General features: G+C 46.1%; 1 protein-coding gene across 2 annotated transcripts in view; it reads left to right on the top strand.

Annotated features, from left to right (window-relative positions):
- EIF4H (eukaryotic translation initiation factor 4H) overlaps positions 1-20,768 on the top strand; it is a 23,347-nt gene extending 2,579 nt beyond the window's left edge. The window contains exons 2-7 of one of the 2 annotated variants that reach the window (XM_047837842.1): positions 12,045-12,232; positions 13,907-13,971; positions 14,055-14,151; positions 14,484-14,543; positions 18,324-18,461; positions 18,751-20,768. In XM_047837842.1, the coding sequence (XP_047693798.1) occupies positions 12,045-12,232; positions 13,907-13,971; positions 14,055-14,151; positions 14,484-14,543; positions 18,324-18,461; positions 18,751-18,890 (688 nt within the window). In that variant the 3' untranslated portion in view covers positions 18,891-20,768. The remainder of the gene's footprint in view (positions 1-12,044; positions 12,233-13,906; positions 13,972-14,054; positions 14,152-14,483; positions 14,544-18,323; positions 18,462-18,750) is intronic. The other variant, XM_047837843.1, reaches the window with a different exon arrangement.
- The last annotated feature ends 3,623 nt before the right edge of the window (positions 20,769-24,391 follow it).

The following is a 24,391-nucleotide window of genomic DNA, read 5'->3' on the forward strand; positions in this document are numbered from 1 at the left end:
CAATAAAGTGGAGAGTAATAGGCTTTTACATTTCTAACTATAACGTGCTTTTGCGTGCTCCAGCCTAAAACCATCAATTCTGGGAATTAGATTGGAACTTGGAGGTAGCAAGAATCGAGATTGCTGAAAATGGAACTTACTAAAACTATACCTTTAAGTATTCTTCTTTTTTTTAATCTAGATTTTTATTTCTCTATTTTTAAATTTTTATTTAAATCCAAGTTAGTTAACATATAGCATAATTACGGTTTCAGGAGTAGAATTTAGTGATTCATCCCTTACATACAACACCCAGTGCTCATCCCAACAAGAGCCCTCCTTAGTGCCCATCACCCAGTTAACCCATCTCCCCCCCCCCCCCCCCCAGCACTTCTCCAGCAACCCTCAGTTTGTTCTCTGCATTTAAGAGTCTCTTACGGGGGCGCCTGGGTGGCGCAGTCAGTTAAGCGTCCAACTTCAGCCAGGTCACGATCTCGCGGTCTGTGAGTTCGAGCCCCGCGTCAGGCTCTGGGCTGATGGCTCAGAGCCTGGAGCCTGTTTCCGATTCTGTGTCTCCCTCTCCCTCTGCCCCTCCCCCGTTCATGCTCTGTCTCTCTCTGTCCCCAAAAAGTAAATAAACGTTGAAAAAAAATTTTATAAAAAAAAAAAAAAAGAGTCTCTTACGGTTTGCCTTCCTCTCTGTCTTTATCTTATTTTTCCTTCCCCTCCCCTATGTTCATCTGTTTTGTTTCTTAAATTCCACTAAGTATTCTTTATCAAGTTCCAGTTAGGGGGGACTGGAATTCTAATTTTTTTTTTTTTTTAAGACAGAGTGTGCAAGCAGCGGGGAGGGGGACAGAAGGAGAGAGAGAGAGTATCAGAGAATCCAAACCAGACTCCACGCATGGAGCCTGACCCGACCCAGGGGCTTATTCCCACTACCCTGGGTTCACAAACTGAGCTGACATCAATAGATGTCATTTGGACAGGGAGCCAACCAAGTGCCCCTCTAAGCATGTTTTAAGACTAATAAGAGGAAAGAAAGCAGGGCATAAACAGTGGTAGCTATTTGCACTGGTCATGGTAGGATCCGTAGAAGTATTAAAACAGTTTATCTTAAAATCCTGTTTGCCTACCAAATGCCAGGTGGCCTGGGGTTATCGTCCTCCTCTCCACTCCCCAGCCTCCCAAATGCTGGATTCCAAATCATTATCTTCTATGAAAATCGTTACCACAGATGCTTGACTTGGTTTCACCAACAGTCTCTAACACAGTTTGAGGAAAAGCCCTAGCTTTGGAATCAGGCAGACAGGGCTTAAGGGTCATCTGAGCCTTGAGCCATGTATTAGCTGTGTGCTCTGGAACAAGTTCTTTAGCTCTCTGAGCCTCAGTTTCCCCCATGTAAGATAAAAACTCCTCTGTAGAGCTATTTATTGGGAATATTAAGTGAGCTGTCCAAAGCAAGCAGCACAGTGTCTGGTACACTTAATCATATTTCCCTTGCATCAGTAAGAGTGGGAAAAGTTCTGTTGAATTAACGAGTGAGTTTTTACTTTCCTGGCTCTATTTCCAAAGCCAAGAGAAATCTATTCTATAGGCATAAAGCATTTTATGAAGAGTGCTATATTGTAAATGAGTGGTAACTAATTTTTTCTTGTAGATTATTGGTTTGTTACAAAATTTATATTTGAAATATTTATTGCAAATGCGTCTGAGATTTCTAAAGACTGACTTGGTATATTGTTAAAATGTATATTTCTATTTGAAGTTAACCTTTAGTGTTCTGGGAGGATGTCCCACTAAGTAGTCTTCCCAGAAACTTGAAATATGTAAACACAGTGTTGGAGCAGTATCAGTCCTAGATTAGACTCCCATCTTCCAGTTTCCAGCTTCCCCTAGAAGTAGAAGAGAGGGTTGGACAGGACAGCATGCCATGCCCCTGCCTTTCAGTTGTACATCTGGTTAGACCTGCACACGAAATAAGTGTAATTGCTTGATTTTGATAGAACTTAAGCTGTAATATCTACATTGTCTTTTTTAATTGAATGTCCTTGGTTCTTTGACATTTTCCCCATGTTGTGATTTCTAAAATTGGGGTGGGGGGGTGCCTAGGTGGCTCAGTCCGTTGAGGGTCTGACTGTTGATTTTAGCTCAGGTCAAGAGCTTGTGGTTAGTGAGTTTGAGCCTGGCATCGGGCTCTTTGCAGACGGTCAGAGCCTGCTTGGGATATTCTCTCTCTCTCTCTCTCTCTCTCTCCCTCTCCCTCTCCCTCTCCCTCTGCCTTCCTCCCTCCCTCCCTCCCTCCCTCCCTCCCTCCCTCCCTCTCCCCGCCTGTCTCTTTGCCCTGTGCACATGCTCTCTCTCTATATATAAATAAATAAACTTAAAAAAAAAGTGTTCTTGATGGGGCCCTCTGGATGTGCTCCAGTATGTTGATACTACGTTGAAAAGATACTACGTTGAAAACGTGGCACCTCCAGTTAAGTCTTGTATTCAGTGTAGGGCAGATGGAGACTATCTCTCCCTGTTCTGCACACTATTCTTCTGTAATTAATCAGTTGCGTTTTTGGAGCCCTTTGAGTGTTTGGTTTAATAGAAGATAATTGGTTTCTCCTACATACCTGCCTCTGTATTCACTCTTGAGATAGGATGCTTTGGTTGGCATACATGAAGAAAATCCAGCCTTACACAGGTAAGCAGCTGGAAAAAGTAGTATTTTAATAGCCTTTTCAGATAATTGTGGGTATTTTTTTTTTCTGCTCCTATACCAAAACTGGACAAGTGGTAGTTTCTGCAAAAGTTAGTTGCCGTGTGGAATCTGAAACTTTACTTAGTAAACTTTTCATACTATTCTTTAAAGTCCATTGATCATTTTATATTTCAAAGGGATTTTTTTACCTGCTCATGATCTTGTAACATGAGGCATTGGTTATCTGGAAAAGATCAGTTCATTGAGTTATGCAGATCTTCCCAGTGTTAGTACATTTTCTTATACAGTACCAAATGATGTTTATTTATGCCACAGTTGATCTTATGAGAAAAATTTCAGAGATTGTGAGACTTTCAAACTTACGTTGATGAATACGAGTTTTCTAAAACTTTATTTTTTGCTTGAAAAGCCCGCATTTTATTACTGGCAACAGATACTGTTCATTTTCCTAAAGGACAGGCTCACTTCATTTTCAAGAAAACGAATAGTCATAGTTTGATAATTCTTCAGGTAAAAATGGTGTTCCATGAAAAGCATAGCTAGCTCAGCTTGTAAACTTGCATGAATGCTTTTCCTGGAGAAAACCATCACATTTCTATAAGCCGCAAAAATGCTTTGCCCCCATTTCAAAACATAGGATATTAAAAAGTGGGTCAAGATTTAGTAAAATTAATCACTTTTACTGCTTTATCACGGACATTGTGTTTTGAAGCTCGTAGGCTCCTTTCTCTGCAAATACTCCATGATGAAGCATGAGTAATAGTGTAGTTTGGTGCCCCAGCCTTGATTTACTGTGGGGTCAGTTGCAAGATCAGTGCAGGTCTCAAGTAGCAGCTAGTAAGGCGCTGGGGGACTGTTAAATGAAGGGTGTGGTCCTGGAAGGCACAGTTAGGACCACAGGAAGTACATGTTAGTGTTTACAGAGGCCACCTGAGAATATTAAAGGATTGCTCCTTGAGCTTAATTTTCTGTTCATGGAGGAAGGTCAGTGTGGTTTAAATTAGGCCAGAATTTACCAGTTGCTCATTTTATGTAACACTTAAACACCAATCTAAACTTTTTCAGGGGTGCCTGGGTGGCTCAGTTGGTTGAGTGTCGCCGTCTTGATTTCTGTCCTCCATGGTTTCAGGACTTTGAGCCCCACGTTGGGCTCTGTGCTAATGGCACAGCCTGCTTGGGATTCTCCCTCTCTGCCCACATCCCCCGTGCCCACCCCCGGGCTCTGTCTCTCTCAAAATGAATAAACTTAGAAAAATAAACCTGAACACTTTCACATGTGAACAGAAGTGGAAACCAGTGTATCAAACCCATGTAACCATTCCCTGGTTTCATTTTTTTCAGGGTGTGTGTGTGTGGTAAAATGTATCCATAAAATTTACCACTTTGACCATTTCTAAGTGGCACTGGTGTTCACAGTGATACTCAGAAACTGCCCATTGAGCAACTCTTCATTTCCATTCATTTAGCTTTATAAACCTTTTTGCTGTTCCTGTTTTCATCAGTCTCCCCCATTGTGGGGAGGGGATAGAATTTTTTTATTTTTTTGGGAGAGAGCGTGATGCGATTGGGGGAGAGGGGCAGAGTGGGAGGTGGGCAGAGAGAATATCTTAAGCAGGCTCCACAGCCAGCACGGAGCCCTACACAGACTCGATCCACAACGGGGGGGATCATGACCTGAGCCAAAATCAGGAGTCAGACATTCAACCTACTGAGCCATCCAGGCGTCCTGGGATAGAATATTTTAAAGCCAGTCAGCCTTCCTGTCTCTCTGTCTGAAAATACTTTTACATGCATGTTGCTAACTGATTAGGGGTTTCTTTTTAACCAGTTTTTCTGTTACCCAGTTCGTGTTCGGTTTTGTGCAGTTGTCTCAAAGATTACTTCATATAGTTGGCCTATTTGAATCTGCAAAAGATTTGATTACAAAAAATCTAAAGTACAAATAAAGGTAGAATTCAATACTAATCCACCTCATGTACCTGTTACCCACTCTTTAAAGTGACACCGTTTATTTCATCTGTACCTCCTCCCTTCACTTTCCTCACAAGCTTTTGGATTATTTTATTTTATTTACCTTTTTTAAGAAAGTTTTTTTTTTTGTCTTGTGTTTTGTGTTTTTTGTTTTTGAGAGAGAGGGGGAGACACAGAATCTGAAGCAGGCTCCAGGCTCTGAGCTGTCAGCACAGAGCCCAACACAGGGCTCGAACTCAGGAACTGTGAGATCATGACCTGAGCCAACTGAGCCACCCAGGCGCCCCGCCTGGATTATTTTAAAGCACATCTTAGATGTCTCATTTCATCTAGAAGTACTTCAGTATAAGTTTCAAAGGCACAGACTTTTAAAAATATAACCATGATACTACCACATCTGAAACTTCCTGGGAAGTGTTTTTTGGTTTTTTTTTTTTGTTTTTTTTTTTAATGTTTATTTACTTTGAGAGACAGTGTGAACCAGGGAGGGGCAGAGAGAGAGGGAGACACAGAATCCAATGGGGGGGGGGGGAGGAGGAGGGGGTTCTGAGCTGTCAGCATGGAGCCCAGCACGGAGACGCGGGGCTCGAACTCATGAACTGAGATCATGACCTGAGCTGAAGTCTGATGCTCAACCCACTGAGCCACCCAGGCGCCCCCCCTCCCCCCATAAGTATTTTGATTTCTCTAATTAGCTCATAAATTTTGATGTACAACTGATTTGTTTGAATCAGGACCAAAGCTTGCCCATGGCATTTGGTCATTGTGCCCACTAAATCTCCTGATGGGGCACCTGGGTGCTCGATTGAGTGTCCCAGCTCTTGATTTCAGCTCAGGTCATGGTCCCAGGATTGAGCCCTACAGTGGGCTCCGTGCTGAGTATAGAGCCTGCTTAACATTCCCTCTCTCTGTCCCTCTCTCTCTCCCTCCCCCCCCTTTGCCTAATTCTTGTAACTATCACGTGTAGGGCAACTAGAGGTTAAAATAAATCTGATATTAGCAGAAACACTTATTAATAAATGTTAATAGGTATGCATCTTAGTACATATGTGTCTTTTAGTACAAGTAACAGATTTTTATGATTTTTCAAGTATTTTTAATTTTATTAAGGTATAATTAATATGTGGTGTTAGTGTGATATTCACAGTTTTTCAGATAGTAAATGGAGAAGAACTGTTATTCTAGCTTTTATCTGGTGGTCTATCTGGCATTTTATTGTTCTCTAAATAACTGAAACATAAGCTATTTGTAGATCATAAAATTGAACATCACATGAAAATGTGAAGTTTTCTTTAAAGTGAAGTGGATCTTGGGCACCTGGATGGCTCAGTTGGCTAAGCGTCCGACTTCGGCTCAGGTCACCATCTCGCGGTTGGTGAGTTCGAGCCCCGCATCGGGCTCTGTGCTGACAGCTCGGAGCCTGGAGCTTGTTTGGATTCTGTGTCTCCCTCTCTCTGCCCCTCCACCACTTGTGCTCTGTCTTGCTCTGTCTCTCAAAAATAAATAAATGTTAAGAAAAAAGTTTAAAATATAATAAAATGAATTGGAGCTGATAGTATGTAGAATGTCAAATCTCAGATAATCACCCTAAATTAGAAAAGGCTCTCCTGGGCCACCTGGGTGGCAGTAGGTTGAGCGTCTTACTCTTTTTTTTTTTTTTTTTTAAGTTTATTCGTTTTGAGAGAGAGAACATGTGAGCCGTGCAGGGACAGAGAGAGAATCCCAAGCGGGCTCTGCTCTGTCAGTGTGGACCTGCACATGGAGCTCAAACCCACGAGCTGTAAGATCACAACCTGAGCAGAAACCAAGTCAGACGCTCAACAGACTGAGCCACCCCGGCGCCCCAAGCATCCTAATCTCGATTTTCAGCTCAAGTCACAGTCCCAGGTTTTGGGATTCTGTCTCCCTCTGCCCTGCACGCGTGCTCTCTCTCTTCTCTAAAATAAAAAAAAATAAAATAAATAGGGAAAAGAACTCTTGGCCTATAAAGTTCAAAACTAATCCATAGAAATGGTTTACATCATAGCTTCAAGACAGATGTTTTTTGTGGCAGTATTCTCTGAGGACCGATAAACAGCTTGAGATTTTTATTTTATTTCCTCTGAAAAATCTGGAACTTTGGATTGAATAATGTTTTGCACCATATGAAGCTACTATATTAATAATCCGTTTATTTGCTTTCATTAATGTGTGGGAGTCCAAAATTTTAGTACATTGGGATAAATGCCTTTTTCCTAGTAAGAAACATTTTCAGAAAGACTGTAAACCAGAAGTCCCCCTTGTGCTCCCTGTTCTGGAACAAGGCTTTCAGACTGCCTGTTCTTTCCTGTTGGTAGATGATGAGATCAACTTAGAGGTCCTGACAAGCATTTTTAGAGATGAAATAGAGAATAGTGTATGTTATACTGTGAGTTTGTACTGTTGAGAAGCTTTTTGTTACTTGTATAGCTACTATGCAGGCAGGTATATATGTGTGCACGTTTTTAGTCGCGGTGTAAAGATGTTTCTCTTGCTGTTGGTCGTAGCCAAAATTTTTTTTGAAAAACATTTAAGTACCTAATTAGAGATGTCATCTAAATACATGTAATCCTCTCTTAGATTTTAATTTTTTTTTCCCAAATAAGAATACCCAGGGGCGCCCGGGTGGCTCAGTCAGTTAAGCGACTCTTGATTTCAGTTCAGGTCAGGATCTCACAGTTGATGAGTTCGAGCCCTGCCTGAGTAGGACTCCATACTGACAGCACAGAGCCCGCCTGGGACTCCCTCTCTCTCCGTCTTTCTCTGCCCCCTCCCCACTGACCTGTCTCTCCCCCACCCCACCCCTCCCTCTCTCAAAATAAATAAGTAAATTTTTTAAAGAAAGAATATTCATGTTAGTGGAAGAAGTTATTTGTGATCCTGGAGGCGTTGCTAGGCCTGTGTCTTCATTCCTTCCACCCCTGCTGAGTACCAGAGACCGTAATAGTTCTGGAGACAGAATTCCTGCCTTAGAACTACTCTTGCGTTTCCCTGCAAGGGTTTTTTAATCCTGCAGATGGGATTGAATTATGAAGATAACCATTCACAGCAGAAAAGAGCTCTTTGAGAAAGGGTTCATTGAGGAGTTCATCATTGATCCCAGGGTTGATCAGAAACATCCACAGGCTCTCTTGCCCATCGTTCAGTAATGCCACTTATCAAGATGAAAGGGTTTAATTGTGAATGCTGATTGAAGGCCTTGGAGACTGCATACATTTAGGAGAGGGAGATCTACTTGGAAATGAAATGCTTTTAATCCAAGTTGTCTGGGGCTAGTTTTTAAAAACCTCAATTACAACTAAAATGTAATAGGGCGCTGGATGGGCTCCTGGAACAGAAAAAGGACCTGAGGTAGAAACTAAGGAAATCTGAATAAACTGAGCTTAGTAAAGTATCGATATTGGTTCAGTGATTTTAATTAGTGTATTTTGGTAATGTAAGATGTTAGTAGTAGGTAAGATAAAACTGAAATGAGGGCCTGGCTTTTGAGAGCTCAACCTTTTTTCGGTTATTTTCTAGAAACCAAATGGGTTGCACATCATAACCATGACTTTTTTTTTTTTTTTTTTTTTTTTAGCATGTTCAGTGGACTTTGTTGTTTCCTTGTATTTTAATCTTACAAAGGCGATCTTTTTGGGGATACTTATACAGGATCCAGCATGGTGTCATGCGTGAAACAGTGTAATATATGCTAGTATGTATTTCTGGGTGGAATGTGAGAGACCTAAAAGACCAGAGTTGTTGATCAGCCCTAAGGATACTGTGTCCCTAACGTAGACTTAATAGGAGAACATGTAATGTTGCAAATACCCCAGAGAGGTTAATACTCTGTACTTGGGTATCTTGGCTTCCCTCTTGATTTTTCAAGAGGAACAGCAACAGTGATTGAATTATGGTGTGGCTTCTGATGGCCTCTGGAAGTCTTTATAAAACCCTTTCCTAGAAAAGAGCTTAGCGTGCATCCCTCCTTTTTTCTTATCCCTCATACTTGGAAAGTAAGCCTGGAGCACTTCTCTCTTGAATCTACTTCTTGGAGCTGATCCCGGCCCTAATACTCCCTTGTCTTATCTTGTTTCTTACAGTCAACCCTCCCTCCAGGCTCCTGGCCTCCCACAGGCTTCTTCACGGCAAACCAGCTTGTTAGGTCAGCGTTTCCCTGTGTGCTGTGGGAACGCAAGGGTCCCGGTTCCTGTTGTTCACCCCTGCGGACCCTGCTCCCTGTGGCTGTCTCCCAGATTGCCTGCAGTCTTTGATTTCTCCTTTCCAGATGCCGGGACCCTGTCAGTTGGATTATTGGCTCCTTGAGGGCAGGGACTGGGTCTTAGGTTTGTGCCCTCTGTACCTCATAGACATGATTTGAGTAAAGAAAAGTGATTTTTCTGTAAAGGATTTTGTTCATGCTTGGAGTTGAAATTTGGATTTCCTAAGTTACCGAGGTTGTAATTTATTAGTTTGAAACTTGCATATGTTGGGGCGCCTGGGTGGTTCACTTGGTTAAGTATCTGACTCTAGATTTTGGCTCAGGTCATGATCTCACGGTTTGTGAGTTCAAGCCCCCACATCAGGCTCTGCACTGGCAGTGTGGACCCTGCTTGTGATTCTCTCCGCCTCTCTCCTGCTCTCTGTCTCAAACTTTAAAACTTGAATATGTTATTTTAAAAAGCAGTGGACTGTCCCTAAGGGATAGCAGAAGCAGTAATGAGCCGGAAGGATCGATGCTGAGTGGAGGGGGTGCAGTACAGCCTGGGGGATTGCAGCGCAGACCTTCAGGTGTCTGTTCTGAACGGGGGGGGGGGGGGGGGGGCGGGGGGGGCGGCCTGCTCTTTGGCTCATCTGTTCTGTATCCACGGCAGCCTGTCCACCCGCTTCTGCACAGCAGTGTAGCCTGGAGCGTGCTTAGTCTTCCCGTAATGCTTTGGATTGTTACTAAACTTTTATAAAGCAATCAGGATTTATGAGTTGTTTTATGGTCGGTTTTAAACTTTGTAAAAGAAAGATTTGAGACACTTATGAAGTCACAGACGAGGAAAGTGAGAGACAGAGGTCATTTGGAAGAGGTTCTACACCAAGCTGAGAAAGGTGTCAAATGAGTCTTCTTTGCCTGTGTTGTTTTTAACCTGTTTTAGAAAGTGCTTTTGAGTAACACAGCTTTAGACAATAGTCTCTTGTAAACTTCAGTTACTGTCAAAAGGTATCATGGGAGTTTTCGCTCAGAATTTGCCGACATTTGGGGTTTTTTTTTATTCGGTGGGTTGCTGACTGGATGTATCCTTTTATTACATGCATATGCACTCTCTGGGGTTTGTCCCCTCGCCCTGGTCTCAAGTTGCTGGCACACTGGAGACTTCCACTCTTCTCGCTTTGTGACCGTCGGAGACAGTAAATTTGAAGGCAAATTACAGGCAGTCCGGCTGCCCTGTCCTATAAGACATGCTGAAGTCCCATAGAACTATGTCACATAGGGTAGTATGCAGGGTGACTGTGGTGATTCTTGGGAAAATCTGGAATAGTAAGCCGCCGGCAGTTTTGTGAGGCTCTGGTGAAATAAGCAGGTTAATGGGCTGGGTTGGTTGTTTCCACATGTCTAGCTCTTAAAATACTGCTTGCTTGAAACAGGATTCTGCCATCTTCCCCAAAGCCAGAAACTGCTTCTTACCCTGCGGCTTTCTTCTTCATGCCCCTGCCATCTGATTAACACTACCTACCCTCCTTCCCTCGGTCCTTATCCAGGCTCACCTGGCTGCCTGAACTCAGAGCCCTGACTCCACCTTCTGGGCCCTGCATAAGTTCTGTAAATGTTCCATGTGTCCTTTGAGCAAGCCTTCCTTCCTCCATTTTCCCGAGTCATCAGACATACACCTGCTGAATTTACCAGCTCTCCATTCTCCCCTTCACCTTAAGGTTTTAAAAAATCGTTGGGCTTTTCACCTTCTGTATATACGTACATATACACACAAACATGCAGGCAGTGTGTGCCAATGTAGTTGTTTGTGACTTACACGTGCCGCTCACCTTGAGCTGCTTGAGGGCAAGGGACTGTTTCCACCTGATGTTTAGTAACAGATGATTTTCAAGTTATTAATTGTAATTCATCGTGTGCTTTGATAGTTTTTCAAAAGTTTGCATCTATTGTATCTTATATAGTCGGTATTCAGTCTCAGAGTATCTCGTTGAAAGTATTTTAGGGCTTCGGGTTATTGAGATAATAACAGTGGTATTGCAGGGGCACCTGGGTGGCTCAGTCGGTTAAGCATCTGACTTCGGCTCAGGTCATGATCTTGGGGTTCATGAGTTCAAGCCTCACATCGGGCTCTCTGCTGTTAGTGCAGAGCCTCCTTTGGATCCTCTGCCCCTCCCTGGTTCGTTTCCTCTTTCTTGCTCTCTCTCTCTCTCTCTCTCAAAAATAAATAAACTTTAAAAAAAAAAAACAAAAAACAGTGGCGTTGTGAAGGGTATTGAAGCGCAAAAACAAGTCATTTACTCACCTTGGTGGGGTGGGGGGAGCGAGAGCAGGTGGGATGCAGTTCACTTGAAAACAAAATGTAGAATTTCCTATTGGGAAGTAGCAGAATTTTGAGTTACTAAGCATAATTCTAGCCATCTAAGAATTACATCGTGATTTTATTCTTCTGCTAAGAAAATGTCATAAAGGATGATACTTATCTCAAGAAAGATGGCAGGTTTCTTTCATGTTATCCCTAGCAAAAACCAAGTTACTTTCCGTGACTTGTATTGATGCTTCCCCGGCGAAAAGGATGGCTTTGAGCAGATCTGTGTTGTGAGGCAACTCCTTTAAGAGAGGAGTTTTAAGGGGCACCTGGGGTGTCTCGTTGCTTGAGCGTCTGTCTTTGGCTCAGGTCATGATCTCACGGTTCCTGAGTTCAGCCCCACATCGAGCTCTTGCTGCCATCGCAGAGCCTGCTTCGGATCCTCTGTCCGCCTTTCTCTCTGCCCTTCCGCAGCTTGTGTTATCCATAATCTGACAGCAGCAGGGAGCAGGTGTGTTACGAATGGGTTAAACTTGGAGCAGCTTTGGAAACCTTCCTGTGAACACAGTGTGATAAGTCTGGACGGTCCATCTCTGCGTGTGTTAGCTGCCAGGTGTGAGGGAGGGTGTTTGCTAAGGTTTTAGGACATGAGCATTTCGCAGATACTGAGTCTAAGTAAGTAGGAAATAACGTTTCTGTCACCAAACGATAGGTACCCTTTCCATAAGTGATATTTTGGGATACTCTCGGTAATTTCAAGATGCTATTGTACAATCAGGTGGAGTCGTTCACATGACTGGTATGGCTGAGCCGGAAGCCATTGCCCTTGTCGCCGCCCTGGGACAAGTAGACTTGAATCCTGTCTGTTTCCCCTCCAGGTCCCGCGGCAGTGCCGGTGGCCATGGTTCCCGTAGCCAGAAGGAGCTGCCCACAGAGCCCCCCTACACAGCATATGTAGGAAACCTACCTTTTAATACAGTTCAGGGCGACATAGACGCTATCTTCAAGGATCTCAGCATACGGAGTGTACGGCTAGTCAGAGACAAAGACACAGACAAATTTAAAGGTGAGTTTGGGGGAGTCCGTACTGTATATTCTCGTAGAGGGAGGGTCTGAACCAAAACGGTGGGGAACCAGAGGGCTTTAATTGTGGAAGTGTTTATCCAAGTAGCTGAAACCCGCATAGCCCTTTAACCCATGAGGCTTTCGGTTCTACTTGGGGGAAAATGTGTTACATGTGATCTTATTTGTAGAAATGTGCAATATATACCCGAGTAAATGTGCTGTTTGCCTGACTGGCAGTCCTGTCTGCCAGTAAAGGAGTTCCCCGGGAGAGAGATGAACAGACAGAACAGAGGACTTTGCCGGTGCATCTCCCCTTCACCGACACGTGGCTTTCTTCTTTGTCGTTTTCCTGTGATCTAAAGTATTTGTACAGAATTCAGAAGAGAACCTCACAAATATCATCACTGTATCTTTGTGATTTGGGAGCGCGTCTGGGAAAGGGTTGGCTCAAATTTTGGGTAAAGTTTGTGTCTGTAGATTAGTCTCTTCAAGGCACGTGAGCCGGGAAGCAGTAAGCAGGAAGAGTCACGTGAGCATCATCATCTAGCTCTGCGGAGTCCCTGAAGGGAAACGTGCTCTCTGTTTAGGGCATGGCACGAGGTACAAGGGCATGCGGTTTACGTTATTTATCCAGAAGAACATCCAAGGAGAAGTACTAGCTGTGCGAGAAGCAGAGGTTTTGCTCATCCGAGCAGTTCTGTGTATAGGTGGCGCTTTTACCGTTTGGGAAGTGTTCTTGGCTTTAGAACCGGAAGCCTTGTTAATAACGAGTGCTCTAACAACAGAAGTAAATGTACCTGTTCAGCCTGTGAAAGTCAGGCCCACCCAGTGTGCCTCCTAGATGCGCTAGGAATTCGGGCTTCTGGGGGAGGGGAGGAACGGGTGGTCGAGGCCAGCCTTCAGGCTGAGTCAGTAGCAGCAGGTTTTAGTTTCTACATCAGACGGAGGGTCATCCCTCCGCAGCTCTGAGGTGTGAGATGGGTGACCAGGCTCTTGTGACCTCTTTGAGCACAGGAGGTGGGTGGTTTCCACAAGTACTCTAGACCATTGTGAATCCATTTAGGGGGGCCGGCAGGGGGACTCTTCCAGCCACGCGGTACCTTCTTGTTGTAAGTAGTTGGTGGGGAAATGGTGAACAGGAAGAGTTTGGACCCAAACCTTGAGAGCATTTGTAGTCCGGTGGGCCTTGAAGGTGAGGTGTAATCACACGGGACGGGGACACTCGGGGTGCGGTGGGAGGGTGTGGTGTAGTACAGGGTGCAGTGTGAGCAAAGCGGGGCAAGGGGTGTGCCGAGTGCAGACTGAGACTCCAGGCTGCGAGGAGGAAGGGGCGTGGAAACCGTTGGAGGTTGAGGGAGAAGCTGAAGTCATTCAGAAGTCAGCTCTTCAGTGGCCCAGGAAAGGCTCTAATGTCATGGTTAAAACTTCTAAAAAGAAAGCATTATAAAAACAGCTGCCATTTCAATGTCTGGTTGGCACTTTCTGGTAGGGTATAACTGAGAGGGAGGAATACCAGTCAAGTGTTTTGTTTACCGAAAAGTAAAATCTCTCTTTTAGGCTCTGCTAGCCTGCTGTCACTTAGATGCAACAAAAGTGGGGAAATGGGAGAGACGGGGATCCCACTGTGTCTTAACCCAGAATTCCTTGAGGAAATTGGGATTTGCTTCTCTTACAGGTTTCTGCTATGTAGAATTTGATGAGGTGGATTCCCTTAAGGAAGCCTTGACATATGATGGTGCAGTAAGTATCTTCAGTTTTTCTGTGTCGTGTCAGCAGCTGAGATGTTTTTCTTGCCTACACTTACACTGTTTTCCCCTTATCAGCTGTTGGGTGATCGGTCGCTTCGTGTGGACATTGCAGAAGGCAGAAAACAGGATAAAGGTGGCTTTGGCTTCAGGAAAGGTGGACCAGATGACAGAGGTGATTGGTTCTTCTAAAACTGAACATAACACTTACTGTGTGCCCACTGGTTACAACTGTTGAAGGCTACTAGAATTATCTTGCCGGTCTGGTAGGCTTTTGTGAGCTTTTAAAAACGTGGAAAAATCTTAGAATGGATGGTGCTTCCACAAGCCTGGGTTTTGTTTTTGTTTTGTTTTTTTGTTTTTTGTTTTTTTCCTATTGGCAACAAAAACTCTTACAATTCTTTTGAACTTCTCATCACATGAGTGATTCTTCCCAAAGAATTTTGCCATGTGTGTGCAGCAGGGTAATGGTACGACCTCACCTTTATCTTTTTTGTGTGTCCTCAGGAATGGGTGGCTCTCGAGAATCTAGAGGTGGATGGGATTCCCGGGATGACTTCAATTCCGGTATCAGTATTTAAAGTATCACCACTTAACCTTTTTCAATGGCCTTGCTGCTGTTGTACGTTTATTGTGGACGTAGCCCACCTGGCCGGACTACTCCTTTAGTTCATTCCGCAAGTGAAACTTTCCTGAAAGATGCCCAGGCATGCAGTAAGCCTCTGTTAGAACCTAAATGTTCGGTGTAGGACTTGAGAGGTTCCACACTGTGGGCGAGTTAGACCAACCCACCTCCTTTTGTTACGATGCCTCAGCCTGTAGTTCCCATCTGGCCTTTGTCTAAGGAATCCCCTTGGCTGCTCTGCGTAAATAGAAGCACTGTTACTTCTACAAAGTGGGGGGGGGGGGGGTTTGGAAGCTTACAGAAAGCCTCGTAACCGTGGTTCTTGGTGGCTCCTTCTTCCATGGTTAAAGTCGTGGTGACCAGTTTGTTTTTTTGAAGGGCGTGGAACTCCTATCTCTTCTTGGTGGACACGATCTGCTCTGTTCCTTTTCTTAACTTACCAAGGCAGACCACCAGGTGCCTCCTTGTCTCCCCTTAAGAGGTCGGTTTGCATGTCGGGCCTCTGCTTTGAAGGGTTGATCATCTCTTTACTTTCTTTTTGTTTTTTTGTTTTTTTAACAAAAATAAATTGTACATGTGATCAAAACGTCAGTTGTAACAGGTAAAAAATGAGGAAGTAGTCTGTTTTCTATAAACTCTGCCCTCTCCACTGTATGAGAGGATAACATCAGTGCCCCACCCAACCACCCTGTCACCCTCCCCCATCAAACAAAATTCGGCATATAGTGTTTGGTAAGTATGGGAAGAACTGGCACGAGCTGTTGAAGACCAAAATTTTTACGAGTGCATTTCCAGTGCTACTTTGGCTAAACAGGTGACCGCTTATATCTGTTGAATTACTTAATCCTAAAAATCCTGTAGCCAATCAGAAATGAGCTTATTCATAAAAGTACAGTATGATCCAGTAAACCTGTAATTTTATGTATAAGCTAGTCTCTGATTGAAACACGCAGCAAATGTCTTCTCAAAGTCAATCTGAGTGCAGCTGTTAGTGGCCTGATGAGTGGTGGCCTGGGACCGGCCGGTTTTGAATTCACTGGGAGTGTAGAAATAGCACTTGAGTGTGTAGGCTCTGGAATTGTGGCAGTTACCTAAGGAACTGTTGCCCTCGCCGGGACTTTTACTCTCTGAAGCAGAGAGCACAGCCAGAGAAACTCCCCCGCCACCCACCAGGTTCAGCATAAACTTCAGGGTCTGGAGGTGTCTGAATCCAGAAGTGCCCGCATGGTGGAGTGATGCTTGTGTCCGTTATTTGTGAACGTAGATCTTTTTTGCTCTTCAAAATGATGCTGTTTTTTAAATGACATACACTGTTGTAAAAAGATTCGAGCAATACCGAAAAATAGAAGAAAGCAGAGTCCCACCCCCAGAGGTAGCCAAGTACATTAAAGTAAAAAAAAAAAAAAAAAAACTTGGAAGGTTCTTGTGAACGGTGTGCCTCCTAAAAATCTGTCATCAAACTTCATTAAAGGATACTTGGTAATGTCAGACCTTGCGTTTCCCTCGTAATCTTCGCCTGCTCCTGTTGTAAGAGATTTTGAAATGAGATGGTCACTGGCTGTGGATGCGTGCTGTTTCTGTTGTTTTGGGCTTTTTCCCTTCTGTCCTACTTGGGTGCATCCGGACTAAGTAGCAGTCGTGCTTACCTGCCTTGTCAGTGCGGGTGTGAGCTGATTTCTGCTACACTGGTCGCAAAATTTATTCTCCTAGGGGAGTAGCTTTTGTACTCCCACGGAAAGGTCCGCTTCACAGTTGATTGGGGGAGATGTCAGTCAGATGTTTGAATCTCAGTTAAGCTTGTTGAATAAACAGCGTAAGCTCTGGTTTAAAAGATTCTATAAAGAACCTTCTACCTGACTGTATACATCCCAGTATGTTTTCCCCAAATCAGTGCTCCTATTGGTCTGAATCTTTTGGGGGGGATTGTTTTCATTACTTGTTTGGTTAAAATTGGTACTGTCCAACTCAGTTTCTGAGCTGGGTTTCAGATAACTTGATCGCTTTCCAAATTCCTTGGCCACCCTTAAAGAACAGAAAAATACCACCCTTGCAAACAGTTGAGTCTTCATATTCAGGGGAGTTAAGTTTAGAATCACTGAGAACCCCAGATGAGCAGATACCAAACCATTGTTCCCAGGGGAAACGACAGGGTCCGATTCCTGTGAGCCTCTGGTCCCAATATTTTGTTGAGTGATCAGTACATACCTTGTTGCGTGTATTTCTGTTTAAAGACCCCTAATGTCACCTATACTGTTGATTTGTTTAACAAGGAGCTCCTGGCCAGCAGCACCAGAACTCTGCTCGAATGGAGCTTATCTAACGTGTTTTCTCCCGTGAGGCACAGGACTGCCTTCTTGCACTTAGGAATGCTAGACGACTCTTCAGCTCTATGTGCGGGGCCACTTTAAACAGTGAAATTGCCAAAGAAAAGCCCAAAAGAGCAAAAACCTGGCACCGAATAGTTTGAAAAGACACTTGTTTATGGTCTGAGCTGAAACAAGAAGGCAGAGTGTTGCTTTGTTGGACCTCAGCCGAGAGACACGCATGTCGGGCAACTCAGATTTCCACTGCTCTGTGCATGTCTGGAAGAGCAGAAGGGCCAAAAGATTTAATTTCAGGGTTACATACAAAGGCTAGTGAGTCGACAAACGGGCAGATATGAAATCTGCGGATGATGCGGATGGACCATATATAGAATATTCCTCAGGCTCAGGATCCTTCTGGAAGATAGATGTTCCTCCAGAGCTTTGAGCAGTGGCACCGTCCTTCGAGTAAAAGTGGTCACCTTTGGGGGCTGGGGGGGGGGGGGGCGGACTGGTTTGTTTAATTACAATATTATTTCTTAAATTTTTACCGGAAGCTCACTCTCCCTTCAGTAGGCGATACTGTTAAAAGGCTAGTCAGCTTAAACCCCCTCTAGATGAAAGTCCTTCCATGAAATACAGAACTGAAGAAAACTTAGGGTTCTCAAAGCCTGTGGAGAAAACCGTCTCCTCTGCAGATGAGAGTCGGAACACTCCTGACCGTTGTCGTGACAGTTACTTTGCTGGGGGTTCCAGCAGATACCCGCAGGGATGGGGAGGAAACCTCTCCTCCCCCTCGCAGCCCCCGGAGGTGGCGCAGGTTGGGGGCGAGGTGCTCCGCTCCTCTGCGAGCCCCGCTCTGCGAAGGGGGTGAGCCGTGCCGGGTAACTGCCTTGTTGACCACACGGGTGCCGAGCTTTTAGAGTGCTGCACACCCGCCACACAACAGAGACAAGACAAGTGGGGCGCGTCACCCAGAGGTAGCCTCGTATTTTTATTCTGTCTTCGTGTCTGGGCTTTTCTTGGGTGTCGCATTCTAAATTGTAACTTTCACATTTCAGGTTTATCTTTTTAATAATCAGAGGCTTTATATTAGAAGACACAATAAGATGGGCTTTGAGGATTTTTGTTTGTCACGAGCCTTATTTTATAGTCTTAGGTAGGGGGTGGGGTTTCCGCCACTTTTCCTGCAAGCTGAGGTTTAAACAGCTCGCTTTATTTTTCTTTCGTAAGAAGTGTAACGTCTGTTAGCATTGAGATTACCCAGCACATTCTCATTTGGACCCGATGCACTCTTTTGCAAAAACTTCCGATGTTGGACAAACTAAAGAATTCAAATTGAACAGTCCACGCCAGCTGCACAGTCAGCTTTTGAGACGGTAGCTTAAAAAGTAATCCGGTGTCCTCTTCCTCCTTCAGGCTTCAGGGATGACTTCTTAGGAGGCAGGGGAGGGAGTCGCCCAGGTGACCGGCGAACAGGCCCCCCAATGGGGAGTCGGTTCAGAGATGGCCCTCCCCTTCGAGGGTCCAATATGGACTTCAGAGAACCAACAGAAGGTACGGTGATGCTTTGTGGGTGGAGGTTGTCTTGCCCCGGTGCGCTGGCTGTCCCCCCACACACACGCCTTCTCGTGCCACGGACGGTGGCTTCTGTGGCCCGCCCCTTAAGTCTTCAGTAGCAAGTTGGCCTTTGTCAGAGCGTCTGGGGATGGGATGGGTCTTCAGGGCTGGCCTGATGGTTAGAAAATGGGCTGGCCTGTAGGGGCTCGCCTTAGTCGGATCATTCCACCCGGGCGGGGAATGTGGGGTCCTTTTCTCATAAACCACGTTGGTTTCTCTCCCGCAGAGGAAAGAGCACAGAGGCCACGGCTCCAGCTGAAGCCTCGAACAGTTGCCACGCCCCTCAATCAAGTAGCCAATCCCAACTCTGCCATCTTCGGGGGAGCCAGGCCCAGAGAGGAAGTCGTTAACAAGGAGCAAGAATGAGCTCGCGGTTGGGAGGGAATGGGGTGTGGGGGAGTCACAGCAAGACCACAGCCTGGCTAGCCCCCTGGACCAGCGGTCCTGCAGTCACCATTCCTGCGCCTGACCTTTGTCCTCCTTTCTTACAGCGGAAACACAGAGCTTGTGAGTGCATGTCAGCAGTTAACAAGTGGTTTTTAGTACATTCTTGGCTTTGCTGAACCTATCTAGTGCCTGTTTTGTGCTTTTTTTTTTTTTTCTTTCTTTCTCTGCCAGTCCTTCCCCCATTTTCCTTCTGTCCTTTTTCCTTCTTGCTCCTTGTTTCCTTCCAGTACTTGAGTCTCTCTCGAGGGACAGAGGCAGCCACCCGTGGGCGTTCTTAGGATGGAGGTGCTGCTCCATTTTTCTCCCCCTGCTTTCTTGTTTTACTTTGGACACTCTGGCCAGACCCGGTTGGTCCTTTCATTTTTCTCAGTGCTTCTCTTCTGACCTGCATGTGGAGTTCTGTATTGCTGTGGCTTCCAAGGGAAGGAAAAAGACAAAACAAAACAAAAAACAGAAAGAAGTCACAAATTGGGTCGCATCTTGTTTTTATTCAGCTGTGGTCAACAGAGAGAATTTGAGGCACCTTGTTTTCAAAACAAGGATAAAATATCTGTTGATCCTTGCAGATTCCTCCCTGTCCCTATTTATAAGCAGCCCTGTCTCTGTCACTCCCTCCCCGAATGGATCATTCGAGCCGGAGGCTCTCCTTTCGAAGGTGGAATCTAAGGGAAGAGGGTGGTAGCGTGAGTCGGTGAGCAGCTCAGCGGACGGGCCGGGGGCCGAGCGCACCTCCGTGCGCACGCCAGGATGGCTGGGTCAGCACGTCGTGCAAGCTCGTCCCCTCCTCCCCGGCGGAGGTGGAGGCTCCCGTGGGTGGCTGGGTGCGCCGAGCCTCCGTCCGGTCTCCCGTCCGGGCAGGGCGCTCCGGGGGGGGGGGACCGACGGGCAGTGGTGGCCGCGCTGCGCCTGGGCCGTGCTCCCCGTGCGGACGCGGACTCTCCTCAGACCCCGTCGTGTGTGTGTCCCTGTCTCTCCCTTGTGTTTACCTGTGTCTGCTCCTCGCGTAAGTAGCAGTGAGATACTGCGCTTCCTGCCCTCCCTGACTTTTATAATGAAAATGGGCCTAAAATCTGGCACTTTACTGTTGGACTTGATGAATTGAGGGTTTTACTCTGCAGGGCTGTCAAGAGCCTTCAGAGAGCTGGTAGGTGGCTGTAAGTCCCCAGGTCTCCTCTTTGGGGCACAGTTGCCTATCCCCACAGGCTGTGTTTGGCACGTACCCAGGGCCAGGGGGGCTGGGCCGTAGCTTCTGAGCTAAACGCCCGTGTGTGAGAGCAACCTGGGTTTTTCAGCAGCGAGTCCCAGACCGTCCCTTTGGGAGCAGTTTGGGGGCCGCCAGCAGCTAGAGCCCAGGGAAGAGACCTGCCGTTTGGGGGCGGGGGGGAGGTGAGAGGTCGTCACTAGCTGGCGTCCTTGGCTTCTCTCACTGGGTCTCGGTCCCGGGGTCTCAGCAACTACAGAACTCTCTCTCCTTTCCTTCCTTCACCTGCCGCCTCTGCTTCCGAAATAAGAACCATTTGTGTAACACCAATACTTAACTTAAGAAAGACATGCATTATGTGGTTGTAATCAAACCTGATGCTTTCAGATGACCTACTTACATCTTCAATGTGGAAAAGATTAAGAACAAAACAAATTCATCTAAACTTCTGGGCAATCAATCCCAGTTGACTTTTAAATGTAAGAATGGAATTCCAAACACTTAACACATTCAGCTATATGACAGAAAGTAAATCTATGGATATGGTATTTTGTGAATGATCTTTTAAATAAAAGAAAACCTTACGTAATATTTAATGCTCGCCTTTATTTTTGACTTCTTTCTAGCTGCTCTTAACGAGAAGTTCACACCCTTATTAAATTGGGGAAGCGGTGTCCGAATCCGGTAGAATGTACTGCGACCACAGGAGAGAAGCATCTTGCTCTTGGAAGTTACAGGGTTAGCGAAAGCAGTTTAAAAGCTAGTGATGATTAGAAATAGGACGCCCAGGTTTTCCTACCCCCCCCCCCCTTTCCTCTCATTTCCTAAAAATGGCAATTTTCTGAACAGAGGCCTTGCATGCAGTGTGGCCTTAGTTTTTGATTGGGTAAAGGGACTTTCTTGCTGAAAATGGAAGAAATCAGGTGTTTGCACAATGTGTGCATGCTTTTAATAACTGCTGATTTTGGGGGGCACCTGGGTAGCTCCGTCGGTTAAGCGTCTGACTTCAGCTCAGGTCATGATCATGTGGTTTGCGAGTTCGAGTCGCGCATCAGGCTCTCTACTGTCTGCATGAAGCCCGCTTCGGATCCTGCGTCTCCCTCCCTCTCCCCCTCCCCCACATTTGTGCGTGCACGTGCTCGCTCTATCTCTGAAATAAACATTAAGAAAAATAATAACTGCTTATTTTTAGCAGAAGTTCTAGATGCTCTTTGTGGCCGTGGCGGGTGCTACTTCGCGGCAAGCAGATCCTGTATTTTTGGGAGCCGCTGCTGTGTGGTTTTGTGACCCAGGGGACACAGCGCAGAGCTGGGCCCTGTGTCGAGTGGGGGGTGGGGAGACCTGGCCAGCAGAGAGGGTGGAGGAGGGCCGGGCACATGCAGAATTTGCTTACTGTGAGGTGAGCCTTGACTGCAGCTTACTAACCTTCAGGGGGAGGGCAGGGCGGGTGGACACTGTTCCGGCTCCTGGACGCGTGGCTGTCACTTGGACTGCTCCCCGGCCAAGACTGGAGGAGAGGACGCGGCACTTGCCTGTGTTTTCTTTAAGGGGTAAGGTCCCTGCGACTGGACGCTCTGTGCCCCACGTGGAGTTGGACTGGTGGCCAGGCTTGAAACCCCACTCGATAAGGCTTCTTGTAGTGTTGTTGTTTGAGAGAGAGAGAGAGAGAGAGAGAGAGAGAGAGAGAGAAGGGTGCAAGTGAGCAAGGAGCAGAGAGAGAGGGAGAGAGAAAGGAATGGGGCTCACCCGACTTGGGGCTTGAGTTTACGAACCATGAGATCGTGACCTGAACTGAGATCAGATGCTTTACTGAGCCACCCAGGCGCCCTCGATGAAGCTTCTTTCCAAAGGTCCCTTGGATCCCATCTTCAAAAGGCCTGTGGTGCGCTCAGACCCTCGAAGGGGGTCATCTGGGTCTCCAGAGGTTTCCCTGGAGCTTTCTCCCTGCTTCCCTCGAGATGTCACTGTGACTTTGTGGGCGTTTCTCTTGACAGGCACCTGTTCCTTGGCCTGTAGTATTTGTGTAATACTAAGTATTACCGAAAACGTTTTAGTACCTGTCTCCTCTCAGTAACTGAATTAAGAGAGGAAGGCACATCTTTCCCCAAGTAAGCACCTAAATAAAAGTTTATACCAACTGTGAATGTTCTGGAAATAGGTTTAGTGTAGACAGACAGTTGATGCCTGGTTTCTCTCTCTGCATTTTTCCCCCCTACTTATTCTTGAACTGCCTTCAGAGAAACAAAATTTAACGGAGTGCCAGGTTGGGCCCTTTTAATAAGGGGCTCAGGTTTCTAAGAATGTTCTTCTCTCAGAGCCCATTTTGTCAGAGGCCAGATTGTTTCTCCAGGGCTCAGGAGAGAAGTTTGCACGGCAGACTTCCAGAAGCCGGGGCTGCCCATCTTGACTCAGAGGTCTTAGCAGGAGGCAGAAGCGGCGAGGTCAGGAGGTGTGCATTTGGGTCGAGGAGGAAGATGCTGGAATTGTTGCCTGGCGTCCACACTCGACTCAGGATTCTAAGGAATGGCCTGGTTTTCTTGTTGAAGGAGGCTGCTTGGTAGAGAAGTTAGTTGAGAGCAAGAGCCTGTTAACAGTAACCCGGAAAGCAGTTCCTGCTTGAGACTCACTAGAAACAGCATTCCTTTGCTGTGCAGTGAGACTGCTCTGTGGCCCCGAGGGATTCTTAAACCTGTTCGTTTACTTAGAGAGAGAGAGAGAGAGAAACTGCCTATTGTGGGGCTCGAACTTACAACCTTGGGATCAAGAGTCACACATTCTACCCGCTGAGCCAGCCACGTGCCTCTGTTTCTTTTCATGAGTAGTACCTTAAATACTCTGTTGTTTCCCTCCACCCTCTTCTCAGATTCCACATGGCTCCTGAGGTCATGTGGGGCCACTAGCCTGTGCAAGGATTGTTTTTTGAATGTTAACCGCAGTGGGACCTGCCAGGGCCCGGTGTCGTGTGTGTGTGTGTGTGCGCGCGCGCGCGCGCGCGCGCCCACGGCACCTCGGTCTGGTGGAGAATGGGGTGGGTCTTGCCCAGTGGACTTCTTGCCAGTTTTCTTTCTGGGAAGTCGGGAGGGGAAGCCGACAGGGTGTCCCATCCTGGGATCTCTAAAGGATCCTCCATACAGGATAGCAGTCCAACGTGCGTCGCAGGTGGCCGTCACCTGGTGTGCCCCACGCTCCCCAGACCCAGTTCGCCAGACGAACAGCCATGAAACCACAGAGCTGCAGGGAGACCTAACGGATGGCCAGTTGCTTGGGCTGGACCCCCTCGTGCGTCCTTGGGAGCATCCGGCCGGGGCCTCCCCGCATCTGCCTTTCAAGTTTTGATGAAGAGCTTTGGTCTGTCCTTTGCGCTTTCTTGGCCAGTCTTGAACAACGGCGAGACGTTTGATACTCACAGGAAGTCAACAGGCTTATAACATCCCTCTGAGAGGCTTCCTTTTGCAGTTTGTTGTCATGAACATGAACCAAAACGATGAAGACTGTACTTAATTATAACCTACTACTAATCTCTTCCCCCATCTGTAACCACCCTCTAAGCGTAAAATACCAAATATACAAATAAAAGCAAAAACTGTTTCACGATGGCGGGCTCTTTGGTATGCAGTTTGGGGACCAGAGAGAATTGTTTCCTGTACCTGTTCTTTTGTTCACTGTCGGAGACAAGGTAAACGTTAATAAAATTATTCATTATTACTGGCCTCAAAGCTTCTCTTTTTGAACGGGATTGGGAGGGAGGGAAGTCAGAGCAGCTTTTCAGGTAGCCTAGAGATTCTGTAAATAGCACCAAGGTGCCTTGGAATCTGTAGGGTCTTTCTCATGCATTATATTCTTGAAACTAAGAGTGTGCTCAATAGATATTTTTTTATTTTAATGTTTATTTTTGAGAGACACAGAGTGTGAGTGGGGGAGGGTCAGAGAGAGAGGGAGACACAGAATCGGAAGCAGGCTCCAGGCTCTGAGCTGTCAACCCAGCACGGGGCTTGAACTCAAGCATCATGACCTGAGCTGAAGGCGGCCACTTAACCAACTGAACCGCCCCGGTGCCCCTAGATATTTTTTCAAGGTATTCTATCAAAATATAAACAAAATGAAAAGACACGTTAAAGACTAAAACAAAAGATGAGGGGTGTGTAAAGAATTCCTGCAGGGGCGCCTGGGTGGCTCAGTTGAAGCATTAGACGCTCGGTTTCAGATCAGGTCATGATCT

This window comes from Prionailurus viverrinus, chromosome E3 (assembly GCF_022837055.1).
Source record: "Prionailurus viverrinus isolate Anna chromosome E3, UM_Priviv_1.0, whole genome shotgun sequence".
NCBI classification, from domain to species: Eukaryota; Metazoa; Chordata; class Mammalia; order Carnivora; family Felidae; genus Prionailurus; species Prionailurus viverrinus.